The sequence below is a fragment of the Seriola aureovittata genome, chromosome 2, assembly GCF_021018895.1.
Source record: "Seriola aureovittata isolate HTS-2021-v1 ecotype China chromosome 2, ASM2101889v1, whole genome shotgun sequence".
NCBI lineage: Eukaryota > Metazoa > Chordata > Actinopteri > Carangiformes > Carangidae > Seriola > Seriola aureovittata.
The window spans coordinates 29,817,827-29,831,588 of record NC_079365.1 but is presented as its reverse complement, the minus strand read 5'-3'; the positions used below and the strand labels follow the sequence as shown (position 1 = coordinate 29,831,588).

Sequence of the window (13,762 nt, the reverse complement as noted above, 5' to 3'; positions counted from 1 at the left end):
CCATGGCCGTGCGGTTTGTGTCTGATCTGATGGATTTGTAACAAATGTGCCACCACGTTTAAATCATCATCTATAATCTGCTTGTTTATATTTCCATCCAGTCACAACATGAGCATGGTCACAAACATCTGAATCTTTTACTGTGGAAGGAAATGAGAGCAGTGACTTTGAAGCACTTGTTAACAGTACAGAATACCACATGTCAAAAAAAAAAAAGCAAGAGTTCAGCAATATCAAAGTCACACACTGATCCGGATAAACTGGATATTGTTTTAAGCAGAGTCTTAGCAAAGAGCAGGGCTTTCCACTTCCGGGTTTGTGTAAGCCGAAAAATATGGAAAGCCGAAAGGTTCAAAATTCGTCTCGGTTTCCACGTGGCCTGACGTACTGTAAACTTCCACCAGACGTTTTGTCCTTGAACGCCACCCTGTGGTTTTCATAGTCAATAAATATGAACAGTAAGCACCCTATCAGTGAAGAAGGGCAGACTACATTAACATACCACATATCCTCCATCAGTGCCGGCTGCAGTGTCGAGGAAGCGCGAATAACAACCGGAGAAGGAGCGTAACCGAATTTATATGGGTTCAAATTAGCTAAAAGAATTAAAGTTGTTTTATTAGTCGAAATTAGACCTGGACGGACCAGGTTGGTCCTGTTTGGAGGTACTGTGGTTAATGAAGGAATGGAGGACGATCTTAATTTGTCTGGTGAGTGTTTTTTTTTTCCTGTGCTAGATTAACTGAGATGTTAGCTTCATGCTAACCGTAGTTTCTGTTGTCAGAACTGAAATAAAAATATAAGTAAGATAAATGACATTATAACAAAAAACTAAATCTGAGAAATTTACTGGACAAATTTAATAATGACTTGATGAAACTAATATTTTATTTCATATTATCTTCTGTAGTCGTAGACCTGTTTTATGCTAGCGTTAGCTTAACGGTTAATTACTGTTGATGTCATCAAGTCATCAAGTGCAGTGGGGGTTTTGATGCATCTACGCCAGACATAATATTTTCTTCCTCTTTAGATGATTAAGGTATTTTATTTAATATTTTGATATTGTATATAATATTTTGTTGTTTAGTCATAGCCATGTTTATGCTAGCGTTAGTTTAACACTTATTAAATTACTGTTAAAGTCATCTCTGTAATGGTCAAAGTGCAGTGGGGGTTTGATGCCTCTGTGCCAGACATCAAATTTTCTTCCTGTTTAGATGATAAAGATATTTTATTTCATATTTTGGTACCTTATTTAATATTTTGTTGTTTAGTCAAAGATATGTTTTATGCTAGCGTCATCTTAACGGTTAATTACTGCTGACGTCATCTCTCGTTTAACGGTCGAAGTGCAGTGGGGGTTTGACGCCAGACATTATAATTTCTTCCTATTTGGATGTCAAAGGTTTGCTGCCAGGGAATCTATATTTGACTTATAAGATCAAAAAAAGGTGAAAATTGTGAAAACCAAATAACACTTGTAGTACAAAAACCATTACTTAAATTAGTAATAATGAAAAAAAAAAAAAAAAAATTAGGATCACAAGTGTTTATTGGTGCAACATTTTGTAATTTAATTTTCATAAACTAGAGATGGTTATTAATTGCAGTTACACTTTATGCTATGCAGGTTTTTTCTTCATGGTCAAAGTCTGTGTGGGAGAGAAGCTTCAGTGGGCCGGAGCGAACAGGACCACTGCTGCTGTAACTGCAGGAGCCAGGGAGCCATCCCACCATTTGGATGTTTTACAGTAAGTGTCCTGTAATTGAACTAAAACAGCAACTAAGCCTCACTGACTTGACTTAAAATGTCTTCAGGAGTATGTCAGTAGAACAGAGACGCAAACAAAAGTTATAAATTAGTTGAATTTAAAATGCCTATGGAGTTGTAGCAATAAAAGCGTGGACATTTTATCTCATTTGTTCACAAAGCTCTGAGCAAAAACTCAGTTTTATTATATTTCATGTTTAATTTACAGACATTATAAACCATCAAGTTAATTCCAGTCCGTCTGTAAATTTGCATATTCAGTAGATTAATTCCTTCAGAGAGAATGTAATTTGTAGTTCACCCACTTAATGCACTTGAAAGTACAAAAACAAGAAGAAGACAGAAGAAGAAAGAAAGTCAAGTTGGCGTTGTCCCACTTTGTAGATTTAACTGATATCATTAACCACAAGGGCCTTGTCTAACCCCGACAGAGGAAATAGCTCAAATGTTGAAGACACAGCAGTTGCAGGTGTGCATGCAAATGAGGAAGCGCTGCATTTAAAAAAAAGATGTCGGTCACTGTGGTTTGAAGAAGCAGCTTTAGTGAAATGTACCATCAGCGGAAACGAAACCCTTCCACACAGAAAGACAAAAGTAAGAGAAAATGCAGACTCGACCAGGGCATGTTTCAGTCCAAAGTCTATTACACAAGCATTTACTGTTGCAATAACTTGTTATTGAATCAATTAGTTGATCAATTGAAAATGAATCAGTGACTATTTAGATAATGGATCAGTCATTTAAATCGTAAATTCATTCATCATTCTTTTCTTTGTCTTGACATTATTGTCAGTTGAATATATTTGGGCTTTGGACCATGAGTTTTCATTGTTTTAGGAAACAATGGAGCTCAGTGGCACAGAGGGATAAGACATATTAGGTTTTGGATACACAGACAATACTTGTTAGTTGTATAAATTCATTTTCTTTTCATGGGATTTTTTGACAATAATCAAAATATAAAAAATCACCAGCCTTGTCCTAATAGCGAGTGTCTGCCCATACAGTGTTCAGGCTGATACAAATTTTTTACTTAAATACTGAATAAGTTTTTATCAGACAGTGATGCTTGTCAGTTTAACTGGTGAAAGCAGCTAAAATCAAGACGCTGCTACCTGAACTTTCTGTACGTACTGTTTGCTAACGGTAACTAGCGTCAGAGTTTAGCAAATCCATGTATTTAGCCAACCTCACAGTCAGAAGTTGTCAGTGTGCCCAAATCATTTTTCACATACACAAACTCTGATTTCGCGTGGATATGCAGCAGAATGCTCGCACTGTAGAACCCAGTTGTGGTAAAGAGGAGCTGTGCTGCAGCACTAACAGGCTGAGTGTCATGTTTTAAGTGTCTGATTAAGTTTGTTGTTGTGAATGTTTTCGTGGTTGTTCCTACATGGCTTACTTTGGCCTGACAAGTTTCACAAATTGCTATTGTTTGTGCGACATGAACCATTGCTTGGCACATGAATGTAAGTTTCACAGGCACAGAATTGGATATCTGAGACTGGTCAGTGATCACAGTCGATCACACTGAAAACCAGCCTTTTCTGATCAATAGCCGATCAATCGGTGCATCTCTAATTTGAGGAAGCAGGGGTCTAACAATTATTAGTCTTATCTCCAACGTCGTCGGTCAGACTATCGCTCAGGCAATTGGGCTTTATGCAGTGGTAACACTAGTGCAGATTTCCAGACAGTAGGTACATTAATCTCTGTGGACAGAATTAGATTATAAACATTAGTAAATGGATAAAAGACAAATGGTGAAAGGAATTTGTGGATGAGACGTTTGATGTGTACATATGGATTCTGTGGTTATTTCAACTGTCTGAAGTGGATCTTGTGCATAATTGTGCCTTGACAGTGCAAGACATCACTTCAATCACAGTCTGTGGATAGAAAAGATCTGCTGCCTGCAGACGGATGTAAAGAGTCACCAGAGTAATAAGGCCGTCAGTACAGGAGTATAAGTAAAAGAATTATTCATTAATCTTTATTCTGTCTGTCTGGCTTTAATGCCATAATATGAATGACACTATTTTTTCTCTCCGGGATCACGTGTCAGCTGGTTGAAAAAACATACAGTAAAAGACAAACAAAACAGTAATAATGGGGTGAGTGTGATTTTAAGACCGAGTTTAGTAACCAAAAAATTTTGGAAGACTGTGCACTCCTCTTCCTCAGTATGAAGTGTTAGTCAGTATTAGTCCAGTTCACACAAAACAAAGTGGAAGCAACACTCTGAACATCTCAGTGGAGTTTGGTACAAGCTTGCTGCTCATCTGAAGGATCCGTCATGAGAACTAGCAATAGCTTTCACACCCAAAAAGAAATTAAAAACATCACGACCACCTCTGTCTTTTATTGAGGAAGGAAGATATTTATCTACAGCACAGAATAACAGATAGGATAATGTTTCAAAATGTGTTAAACGCTATGACAGGATGAGGCTTTGACTTTGGTGTTGAAGAGAGAAATGTTTCCACTGTGATGCAGATTTGTCAAACTGATTGTGATAAAGCAATTTCAGATAAACATGACACCAACACATTAAACACAACTGTAAGACAAACATCCTTTTTAAACACTAGTTACACTAGCGCTAGCACTTAACTGCTTATTAATACAATAATAGTGGCATAAAATGAACAGAAAAAGATACATTAATTGCAATTACTTGTATGACAATTAATCAACTGAAACTGGTCATGACATGATGATAATAACAGCCCTAGTCACCAGTAGCAGCTTCAGATATGTTTCCAACCCACAGTTACACCCCAGCGCAGGCTAAGCCAAGCAGCGACGGTCCCTTCCACTTCACTCGTGGCTGATGTCGGCCCTGAATGACCAACCGAACATGGCACCAGTGCACAAGGAATAAACTGCAATAGACAGGCTTTAGGGATGTCTAATTCATTTAAATAAGAACTGATAATGATATATTATAAATTATATTTTGAAAACGCATAAATAAACATTTGTGGGTTGTTTGTGTAAAATTGTGACCGCACTATGCAATAGGTGTGGCATTTCACATTCGTACTTAGGATTTGAGCTAAATGCTAATTCCAGCATGCTAACATGTTCTTAATGATAATGCTTAAATGCTAATGTTTAGATGGAATTTACAAATTTGCACTATATCCAAAGTACAGGGAATGTCGTTATATGGACAAGTTTAAATTTTGACCTTATGATGAAACTAATGAAAAGGGATTTGATATAAAAATAACACCAATAACTCCAATCCTCCAAATCCGGTGTCTCCTACTAACTTGCATTGAGAAGGCCCAACATCTAAATATCTGGATGTGCTTCCTGAGTCTGAGCTGGATTTCATTGTTTAAAAAAAAAAAAAAAGAGTGATCTGAAATCTTGTCCACAGATGTTGTAGATTTCAAATATTCCTGACAGAGCTGATCTTTCCTTGTTGCTGCTTTGGCTAGTTGACTGTTGAGTAGAGAGCGTCCTCCGTAGATGTGGATGGTTGAACGACTGTCGAGTGGGTCGGACTTCGGATGATCTTGACAGTAGAGTATTCGCAGGCAGAGGAGCGGGGTTTGGGGACCAGTGCCTCACCACCAGCCTTGTCAGAGCTTTTCTGAAAGTTGATGGTAGAGTAGTGCAGCGAGGCAGAGGGGTTTGTGGGAAAGTTGCCAGTGACATAAATCGAGTTCATTGCATTTCCTGTGTCTGGCTTCGGGAGGCACTTCTGTATCTCCTCATACACATAATCCTTTCAGAGAAGGGGGAAAAATACAGTTCATATCCAGTTTATATTTATATATTTATTTTTATATTTATATTCTTATATTTCTGTCATGTATGTGGCATTAGTTGGATTGTATAATTTTAAAATGTATGCATATGTAAAAGATCCCTTTTAACACTATATCATATAGTGACACATTTTCTGTTGGAACTGGTTGTAGCTACTCAACAGTGGGCTCATCATTATTTTCTCATGTATAATACTATGTAGACTGTTTTGTATATTAGGTGTCCTGGATTTATTTTGTCAGCTCTGTCTGTGCATTCTGACCAGAGGCGTTCTAGATAACAGGGAAGAAAAGCTTTCACTATTTGGATGTCAGAGGTGGTGGTGCACCTGAATCTGACCCTGTGAAGCTGGACAGACGTGTGTTAACTCACACTACACTTTTTAATTGGCTTTCCTTTACAGACAGAGCCTGCGACTTCTCTGCTATTACTGTACAGAACAATCGATTGGCCACCATGTGATGTTTGTCCATTGACAATCCAAATAAAGTTTATTCAAACAAGATGGCATCATCGTAGTTCAGTTCAGATTTACATCACAACAATCTCAAGGCTGAAAATTTGGCCACAACTTGTAAAATATTACTGGAATAATATTAAAAGAAGCTCTCTACAGTTTATTACAGATGTTTTCACAGCAGCTGTGAGGAAACATCTGTAACTGTGAAACATAACGCTTCAGTTCTTTATTGTGTTTGCACCACAAATACTTAAATGTCAGGCATCCTCCTGGTATGGGTTATTTAAGTAGTGCTCAGTTTTTCCAGAACAACACGTACACCTACATACAAAGACATTTATACACTAACCTCTCTGACGTCCTTCGCTGTTGCTCCAGGTCTTGTCTTTTTTGAATGTGAAAATCCTGCAGAAATAAACAAGCAGATGGACATGAACTGGATTAATTTCACCACTTTTCATCTCACTGACACATAGTGACCTCTCTGACCACCTCATTTATAACCAGCACCGGTGACAGAATTTCATTCGTATTTTTCCTTTGGTTTTAGTTTTATTTTTTAATTTAACTACCATCGTGTTTCCGCCTGAAATGAGGAAAAGTGATCAACTTGAAAAAGTCACATGTAGTCTGACGTCGGAGCGTTTCTGCTGTTGTTTTTATGGGTAGTGAAGTACGTGAATGTGGTTTTGTGTCATAACATACGTGTGTTAGCGTGAGTGTAAGTGTTTTATGTTGTGCAAACTGACAACTCTCTTACGTTTGTAGACAAGGATCGAAATAAGCACAAGCATCAGCAGCAGCAGCAGCACAGCTACACAGACGATCCCAGTAATGATTACTTCAAACCTGCCGGTTACATCAAACTCGCCTGCAACACACAACACACAACACATGTCATTATGATCCAGAGCCATCTGTGCTGTAAAAATAAAAAATCTATTTCTTAATTCAATATTTTGAGAAAAGTAAAGACAGAGAAAAATTCTTAGACCATGTAACCTGCAAAGGGACTTAATATTATCCTCTTTAGCACAAATATTAAAATGTTTAAAACTGGCCTCCAGCATCTAATTAACTTTTTAAAACAATGAAAATATGTACAAATGCAGATCAGTATTAAAAAATATAAACTTATGTGAATGTGAAGAAATAGAACGAGACAATTTGTCATTAAACAGTAGGAAAAGCTCAGAGGTTGTTTAATGGCCTTTTGAGAAATAGTTTGAACCGTGGAAAAGACACTTATTTGTTTCTGGCAGACAGTTAAATAAGAAGTTACTGGTCTTATGAAGTTACCACCAGCAGCTCGTTATCTTAGCTTAAAGACAGGAAATGGGAGGGTGGGGGGGCAGTTAGCCTGTGGCCCACCAGTACCACTAAAGGTCATTGATTAACATGTTGTATCTTGTTTAATCTGTACAAAAACCTCTGTGTAAAATGTGATGTTTACATCCTGATGTCTGTGCTGGTTGCCTGGCAACTGCTCAGAGCCAAAAATAGTGCAGTACCATTCTTGATGTTACTAAACTTCACAGTGTATTTTTAAAAAGGAGAACTGTTTTTATCGACATACACAACGAAGAGGTTTGTTTCTTCTACTGGAACTAGTCATTCTGGAGGAGAACGCTGCCTGAAACTCAACAGATGAAGACACATACAAAGGTTTTTGGCGCTGAAGGTAAAGTGAGGATGTTTTATCAATCTAAAATCAAAGCGCAGTAATCAGAAAAACCCAAATCAAATCAGTATTTGCTGTGACCACCCTTTGTACCAGTTCTCCTCAGTAAACCTGCACAGTTTTTCAAGGTGCTTGTTCCAGACATCACGGAGAACTTGATTTTATGACTTAGGATTTCCTGCTGCAGAATAAACTTGGACCCAATCAGATGCCTCACTGATGAGACCGTGTGATGGATAAGAATCTGAACACATACAGGGCCGAAAACCTTTGCACAGTACTTTGTTCATTAAAGTATGTTCATAGGACAACAGAAAAGACCAGCCAGTAAGAATGACTGTAGCTGTCTTTGTTTGCATCAGTTGGCGCCCTACAATCTGAACCAGGGTCAGATTTCATCCACACTATAAAATAACATGACTCACCTACAGTCATGATGAATCTGTGGAAGAATGGATTGCTGCGTTCTTTGTCAGAGCTTTTTGCTCCACACCAGTATGTCCCAGCGTCGTCTGCTGTTACAGCGCTCACTGTAATGGTGATATTTCTCTTCTGTCTGTCGTCATTCAAGGAAAACTTCCCGTTGTTCATCTTGTTATGTTGGGTGCTTACTAGACGTTCACATACAGACGGATCTTCTCCCTTACAAATGAATTTGTAATTATAAGCAGTTTGACTCCTATAATCACACCAGTATGTGAAGGTTTCTCCAACCATTGGGGATCTTCTGAAGTTACGAATTTCTGTAGATAGACACAGATTTAAATAAAACAGTTGTATAAATAATGGTTCTCATTTAGAAAAACTAAAATATTAGTATGCTTTAATATATGAACAAACTTCAGAAGCTGCAGATGTTAATTACTCACTTTTAACCTCCAGTCGTATTTGTCTGAGGGCAATTTGTTGATTTCCGTCTTTTGATTCCAGTCCACACCAGTAGACACCAGCATCCTCTGAGGACACATTACTGATGGACATGTTGAAGCTGCTGTTGGTGGCTGTGAGAGTGAACCTCCCATTTGACCTTGTTTCTTCACAGATGTCACCTTTCTCTTTGTAGAAAAACCTGACTCTGGACTTGTTATGATGACACGTGATGGTGGTTTTAGCTGTTGTGTACGCAGTTTGATTAAACGGTTTTGGGCAGACGTCTTCCTCTGCAGGTAAAACAGAAAGGTAAAAGATGTCAAATTTATTAATTGTATCATGAGTTATGATCCGTGCTTTGTGAAAATTGATGACTGTTTGTAAAATGGGGAAATTGGCAGCATATGTTGCAGCATATGTGATATCAGAGTTGTCCGTTCTGTTTATAACTAATCTCTTGTCAATGACATATTTCATATTTTTCATCTTAAAGTTCTCCTGAAATCATATGTAGTTGTTTCATGTGTTAGTGGTGTTGAAGAGTAAGGACCACACCAGCATCTCACTGAGTGTTTGTGTTGCGTCCAACAAACTGAGCTGCAGGACAAGACGTGTTCATGTAAGTGAGGAGGGAAGAAGAAGCGAACGAGGGTTGTTGTTGAGTCGAGCAGCTGCTGTCGGGCTCAGTGTGATTTCTAATGTTTTCACATTATGTACACTGTGGCAGACAAAAACATCACATTTCATTTTAGTTGGACTTCTGTAAATGATATATTGTTAAAGGTCAAAGTCTCTTACCATATTTTGATTCCAGTTTTGCATCATAAATGGTTGTATTGTAAGATTCACAGGTGTGTTTCCCAGCATCCTCTATTTTAAGAGGTTTGATAAGCAACGTGGAGTTTTTTTTTTTTTTTTCATGGTACAGATTAATTCTGCCATTCCTTTCCCAATTTTTAATTACTGTCATTCCTATTGGTGATGTAATGATGATTGTTCTACAGTGTCCTGTTGTGTTAGAGATGTTACATGTGAATTCAGTCCATGCTTCGATGCATCCCTTCACTGCAGATCTGGCCTCACAGCCTGTAGATCAAACAGAGAGAAAAGTTCATATCATATTAGATACTGAAACAGTCTCAGAGCTGCTGCACTAACATCTTTTCTATTTAATGTTTATTAATTTAGAGCAACAGCTACAGGAAATATTTTCAGGGTGTGGTTTTTACTGTTGTTCGTGTTGTCTCAGCAGCACAATGAGCACGAATCCAGTCTGAATTCTTGTTGTATCCTTGATCAATATTAGAACCTCATGTTTTCATGTAATTGTCAAAGAAAATCAGCTCAGATGGAATAAAAAGCATCGCTGGTTCAGATTCAGAACATCAGCTCTGAGAGATGCATGAATCACAAATACTACCTGTGTAGCATTTCTGGAAGGAGAGAATAAAACCTTGAAGCTGAAAATATATATGTATTTAATTGAATATTAAACAATATGGGCTGTTTTTAATTCTGTTAGCTTTAGTTTTTGACCTCATGTGTTATACTTGGTTGTTGGCTAAAGTTAGTGAGCTACTTTACAGTATTGAGCTGCTGCGGCCCATGATAAAGCAAAGTAATACAAAAAGAGCCGTAGCCGATACTGATACACCATAGGATGCACTATGGTACATTTCTTAGGTTAGGTCACTTTATTTCTACCTTCTAAGTAAGTTGCAGTAAAAAGAGTCTTACACACAGCACAGACAACAGCATGTGCACAGGGTAAATAAATAAATAAATGAAACATCGCTTCTGCGCAACGTTACTACAACTTATTCGTATGAGTGGTGGCTGCTGGTACAAAGCTCTAAACCCCAACCCTGAGCTGGTTGATCCACCACATCTCTAATATCAGTAATCAAGCAGTAGCAAATAGTTTACCTGCGATCAGTGAGAGGACGAGTAGAAGAAAACTCTTCATTTTGTTCGTCTTGGTGCTGAAATCCTCAGTGAGACAGTTTAACTCAAGCTCTTAACAGCTCCTCTGTGCATGTGTCGATTGATCTCCAGTGTGTGAGCGGCTGTGTTTCGTGAGTTTATTTCCCCTTTTTATCACCTTCCTGTTTATTTCTTTCACTGATTTTTTCCCTTGTGGGTCGTACATCATTCCTCTGACCCAGAATAGTTCGACATGATAACATCCTGATCAGCAGACAACACACATTTAAATTACAAGAACCAGGTGATTTTGTTATGATTTAATTAGTCATGCTACATTTGCAGCACTGATTGTTCCTGATTGGAGTCTATTGGTTATGCAGAAGTTTAATCTGTAAGAAATTTACTAAAGCCTTTACCTTTCTACTTCTGTCCAATGTCCACCCCAAGAAACATTTCCAAAATTGACCTTTCTAGAAACTCTAAAATGTCATCGCTCGATCCACAGCATTATCAGTGACGTGCATGAGCCATTATGAGCCATGGTTTCCCCCGTTTGGTCCGTTGGTGCTGCTGTGAGTCCTGCGACTAAACTTTGAATCAAACAAAGTAAATAATGTCACACAGCTTGTTATTTTTTCTTTTTTAGGTATTTTTTGGCCATTTTATTCCTTTATTTCAAAGGACCAGTAGAGACAAACAGGAAATTCAGAAAGAGAGTAAGTAAGTTAAGAAAGTAAAGAATTATTCATATAGCACCATTCACAGATACTTCATAAAAAAGTACAAAAGTTCAAGAAATAGGACAATAAAAGCAATACAATAAATAAAGAGCAATAAGATTAAATGAAGAGGTATTCAGACACACTGACCAAAAGCCTGTCTGAATAAAGATTTTGGTGAGTTTAGAGACATTTGAAAGAAGTTTGACTCAAACAGGTAAAAAGAGCGTTTACAATTATCTAAAGGCAAGAAATGAAAGCATGAATAATCATCCTCATCTCTACCTACAGAGACTCATTGAAAATGATTATGTTGAACACAACCACTCAATGACCACACGTTGGTTGAAATTTAAAGTTACTTTTTCCGAAACAATTATAAGAGCTTCTGTTTTATTAGCATTTAGCTGAAGGCAGTTGTCAGTCATCCAAGTCTCTGTGGCATCTAAACATTCATTTGAAATGGACAATTGGTTTCCTTCGTCAAGTTAAAAAGAGCAGTACAGCTGGACATCATCGACATAAAAATTATTGTAGGGGCCAAGAGTCCAAACAGGGACTCGGTGCTCAGGGTGTATGAGCCTATGTGTCATGCACCCAAACCATTCGGTTTTTTGAGCGTGGTTTCTTGCCGGTAGTGGATGGTGGTGACTGTCGCTTGACAAGAACTTCAGCCATCGTTGTCTTTATATCGCCCTCCGAGTAGCGCTACGTCTTCAGGGCAGTTTGGAGGCCACAGTGAGTCACTGTCAGAAAGTGTCGATACGGACTGGACGGGCCAGGGCTAGCTGGTTAGCATGCTAACTTCAGTAGAGGAAAAGAAATGAGAGTTAACACTGGCGTTGCTTTCCACCTCTGCAGACAGCTGTTGGTGAGTAAAGGAGTGAAGTTTGATGCTGAACTCACAACGTTTATTGTAGACTGGTAAGTAAACAGCTGCTAATGCTAACGTTAGCTGTGTAAACTTACACATTGCTGCTTTAAATAAACCCCACCAAAAGACAAACAGACAAAACAAAAGAACGTCCCTCAATCCATAAAATCTAGCAGGTGACTCTTTTCTGTGATCCCATAGAAATGAACTGAAAACTGTCAGTTTACCTCAGTGCTGCTCTGGGTTGTCGACAGTGGAATATAGAGGATCCTCTGGAAATCTGGATGCTTTATTGACAGTAGAGTAGATAGGACACTGGTCACTGCCCCTCATATTATAATATGTGTCACCACTCACTTCACCAGAGCTGTTTTGAACTTCGGAGTGAGGCGTGAAGGCAGAGTGGTTTGTGGGAAAGTTGGCAGTGACATAAACTGTTTTTGGTGCAGAGTCTGGCCTCTGGAGGCAATCTTGTATCTCTGAATAGCCATAATCCTATTAGAATGAAAAACAGAGGATGAATACTCTGTGAGCATGTTGGCTAGCATTTAGCTAAAAGTAGCCTCACAGACCTGCCAGCATGGCTGTAGAGTCTTTATACTGTAACTCCGACCACAGGGATATAAGAGCAAATACACACACACTGTTTACAAAGATAAATATGTGCACGTACCTCATTCTCGTTCTCTGCTTCTTCATTTCTTGTGTTTTTGTTTCTTTCTTTTGAAGCCTTAAATCCTGGCAGAGAAAAATTAGAAAACTTAAAAAAAGACAAGAACAAAGAAATTAACAAGCAGAAGAAAATGTGGATGGATTTCATCACAGATCTGTCTCCTTCTCTACCTCGACCTACTGTACTACTGACGGAGTTACACCTGTTTGTATTCAGTTAATATGACTTTATGATTTGACCATTGTGTATCCCTGAAAGGTAGACACGTGTGACCTTCCAAAGGCTTGTAAGTTCGTGTGAATGTGTGTGTTTCATGTTGTGCAGACTGTTAAAAAAAATCTTACGTTTGTAGACAATAAGAACAACAACAACAACAACAAGAACCAACACAGCTACACAGGTGACTGCAATAGTGACTCCATGGGACGAAGAGCCCTCTGCAAGACAAAACCACACAACAGAAATATAGATAAAGATCATTTATGTGAACATCTTCCTCTTTGTCACCGTGACTCTCAGCAGATCGTCGAGGTAGAAGATAAAGCATCTTGATGGATGGAGGGCGTCAATGTAGGTGGAGGCTCGGAAAATAACATGTGACAGATTACAGATAAAATGGCAAAATAATCTCACTGAGCAATTTATTAGGAACACCTGCACACCTGCTTATTCATTATCCAATCGGCCAATCATGTGGAAGCAGTGCAATGCGTAAGCAGTGCCAGTTCCACGGGGGGTCCACTGGGGGCAGCTGGGTCACGTTCCGCTTGCGACACGATTTGTATTTATTATTCCACCAGACGTGTTAAATGAACTGAACTCATTTTTGCACGTTCATGCATCACGCTGTCCCCAGTCTCCAGATCTGAATCCAGCAGAACACCTTTGGGGTGTGGTAGAACAGGAGATTAGCAACTTCAATGTGCAGCTGACAAATCAACAGAAATGACGTGATGCATCACGTCAACATGGAGCAGAGTCTCAGAGGGAAGTTTCCAACAT

At 38.5% G+C, this 13,762-nt stretch overlaps 1 protein-coding gene across 2 annotated transcripts; it reads right to left on the bottom strand.

Annotated features, from left to right (window-relative positions):
* Nucleotides 1-4,115: 4,115 nt before the first annotated feature.
* Nucleotides 4,116-10,697, bottom strand: LOC130183507 (polymeric immunoglobulin receptor-like). Of its 2 annotated transcripts, none has more exons than XM_056399038.1 (7): nt 10,495-10,682; nt 9,367-9,654; nt 8,568-8,858; nt 8,124-8,441; nt 6,778-6,888; nt 6,367-6,422; nt 4,116-4,616 (listed from the first exon to the last, which is right to left on the bottom strand). In XM_056399038.1, exons 1-7 carry the CDS (start codon nt 10,532-10,534, stop codon nt 4,548-4,550), a joined length of 1,173 nt encoding a protein of 390 aa, XP_056255013.1. In that variant the 5' UTR covers nt 10,535-10,682; the 3' UTR covers nt 4,116-4,547. The 2 variants fall into 2 exon arrangements, with proteins under 2 accessions (XP_056255013.1, XP_056255003.1); XM_056399028.1 differs by lacking the exon at nt 4,116-4,616 and adding an exon at nt 4,625-5,513 and having other exon boundaries at nt 10,495-10,697.
* Between the last annotated feature and the right edge of the window lie 3,065 nt (nt 10,698-13,762).

Excerpts from the sequence above, each read along its gene's own strand:
- LOC130183507 (XM_056399028.1), bottom strand. The coding sequence starts at position 10,534 with ATGAAGAGTTTTCTTCTACTCGTCCTCTCACTGATCGCAG. Across the intron at positions 6,423-6,777 it reads TTCGATCCTTGTCTACAAAC|GATTTTCACATTCAAAAAAG; the intron begins GTAAGAGAGTTG and ends TTATTTCTGCAG. Across the intron at positions 5,514-6,366 it reads CAGCGAAGGACGTCAGAGAG|GATTATGTGTATGAGGAGAT; the intron begins GTTAGTGTATAA and ends CTTCTCTGAAAG.